Source organism: Helianthus annuus, chromosome 11 (genome assembly GCF_002127325.2).
Source record: "Helianthus annuus cultivar XRQ/B chromosome 11, HanXRQr2.0-SUNRISE, whole genome shotgun sequence".
In the NCBI taxonomy this organism is placed as follows: domain Eukaryota; kingdom Viridiplantae; phylum Streptophyta; class Magnoliopsida; order Asterales; family Asteraceae; genus Helianthus; species Helianthus annuus.
Window position 1 is genome coordinate 68,423,204 of NC_035443.2, and position 2,286 is coordinate 68,425,489.

The 2,286-nt window shown below is 41.6% G+C and overlaps 1 protein-coding gene across 1 annotated transcript; it reads left to right on the forward strand.

The window, feature by feature from the left end:
* Positions 1 to 795: 795 nt before the first annotated feature.
* Positions 796 to 1,395, forward strand: LOC110888422. Its single transcript, XM_022135948.1, has one exon. The coding sequence runs from the start codon at positions 796 to 798 to the stop codon at positions 1,393 to 1,395; it is 600 nt and encodes a 199-aa protein (XP_021991640.1).
* The last annotated feature ends 891 nt before the right edge of the window (positions 1,396 to 2,286 follow it).

Below are 2,286 nucleotides of genomic sequence, written 5' to 3' on the forward strand. Positions count from 1 at the left end.
TTACCGGTTTGGTGCCAGTTGTCACAGAGTGTCCTATGCTTACATGGGAGCAGGTCGAGGACATTACCGATCAAAATTGGGGTCCCACAAGCGTGTTTAATAATAACTTTAATTATAATTCAAACTGGCGAAATAATAATAATAATTAGCGTTCTTCCGGTAACCTTCCTTGTTTCCAATCGAACCAAAATAGGGGGCAGGGTCAGTTTGGGGGTTCAAACCAAGGGGATCCGTTTGCTAGTGGAGGTTCAGGTCAGCTGGGTCAACTTGGGAGTGGGGGTTCGGGTAGTAGTTTGGATAGAATTGAGGAACTTCTTTTTCAATTAGTTGTTAAGGACCAGGTCACTCAGAAAATGCTAGCGGAGCATGTTTTCTTTTGAAGAATCAACAATCCGCAATCTTAGATCTTCAGCTGTCTGTAGATGACATTGCCCGTCAGTTGTAAGAATGACCACAGGGTCAGTTCTCGGGTAACACTCAACCCAACCCAGCCAACCATCACGTGAAAGCTATCACCACTAGGTAAGGTTCAGAGCTAGGGGGTTTGAGAGACCACTGGTTCATGAAGGGGTAAAAGAACCAACGAGTGAGGGTGTGGATTTAGAACCACTTGTGCTAGAGAAGGTTGTTAGGAAGCCGGTTGAGCTATTTAAACTGACTCCTGAGATTGATCATGCTCGTATTCCGTATCTTGAACGTGTAAAAAATCAAAAATACAATTAAGAATATAGGCATTCCTTAGATATGTTTAAACAACATAAGATCAATCTACCGTTAATTGAAGCTCTCAAGCATATGCCGAAGTATGCTAACTTCTTGAAAGATCTCTTGAAAGGGAAAGGTAAGCTAGAAGAGCTTTCGAATATCCCTCTGAACACCGAGTGTTCTGCCGTGGTGACGAACAAGCTATCGGAGAAACTGACAGATCCGGGTATCTTCACGATCCCATTTTTGTTTGGTGGTGATGTTAAGAATCACGTAATAGCCGACCTTGGTGCTAATATTAATTTTATGCCATATTCATTTTACGAAAAACTAGGCCTTGGTGAACTCAAGCCAACTCGTATGACCTTAGCCTTAGCTGATAAAACCATTAAGTATCCCTGGGGAATTGTAGAAAATTTGCTAGTAAAATTTGATAAATTTGTGTTCCCTAGGGACTTTGTAGTTCTAGACATGGAAGCGGATGAAAATGTACCCCTAATATTAGGAAGTCCATTCTTGTGCACTGCCAAAGCTCTTATAGATGTCTTCTTAGGCACTATCATACTTAGAGCGGGTGAGGAATCGGTAGTTTTTAAGGTTACTAAAACGAGAGGCTCGAGTGTTCAGGTAGAGGCAGTAGCATTGGTGGGGGGAGTGCAGGTTGTGAGAAAGATGAGAAGAAGTGGATGAGTGATCCTAGGTTAGAGAGGGTGGTAGAACCTAAGTATGGGGATCATTCAGGTAAGAGAGTAGATGAGTTGGAGAAACGGATAGTGTGGTTAGAAGCTAGGATGGAAACACCGAGTGAAGCTTAATGTGGGGATGGATTGTTATGTCAAACATCTTGGTTTAAACCACTCGAAAATGAGTTGGAAGTTTGTGAGAGTTATGAAGGAGTTTGTAGAGAGCCGGATTTTAATCGGTATGATGGTACTAGAGCCCGGGGATTAGAATACAAAGGTGAGCTGGTCTACATGATCCTCCGTAAGTGCTTGAGAAGTTAAGAAATTAGGGTGGTATCCCGTTTGTAGAGTTTGATTCATATTCATAATTTCGGTAGGTTGTGGTTCGTGTTTTGTGTCATTGAGTCTTTGCAGAAGTTCATTACCGTCACGGAGCAGGAATCTACAAAGAATTCGAGTTTCAGGTAAGTTTTCATGTCTCAAAGGGGTTTGGAAATCATTTGGGATGAATTAGGGAAATTATAAAAAAATTTCTAAGGCATGAATCCTCAAAAATTAAGAAACTTTCGGATGTCAAGTGGTTCTCGCTAGCCGCGAGACTTAAGGGTTAAAGTATCGCGGGCCGTCAAAAGCCCTAATTGAACCGGACCAAATATAATGCGCCGCGGGCCACGAAAGGTTTAGATGAGGGCATCGCGGAAATTTCTTATATCATACTTTTTTATCCTTTAAATATATATATATATATATATATATATATATATATATATATAGTTATTTATAATCACATGTCGCGTGTATTTAACGGTTTATAGCAAACATTCACGTTCAGAACCCGAAACCGAGCCCACAACCCAACCCGCCACCCATACCCTTGCGGCCCACTAGCCCAAATCGC

What these genes read in the sequence shown, in the direction of transcription:
- LOC110888422 (XM_022135948.1), top strand. Translation starts at nt 796, where the DNA reads ATGCCGAAGTATGCTAACTTCTTGAAAGATCTCTTGAAAGGGAAAGGT.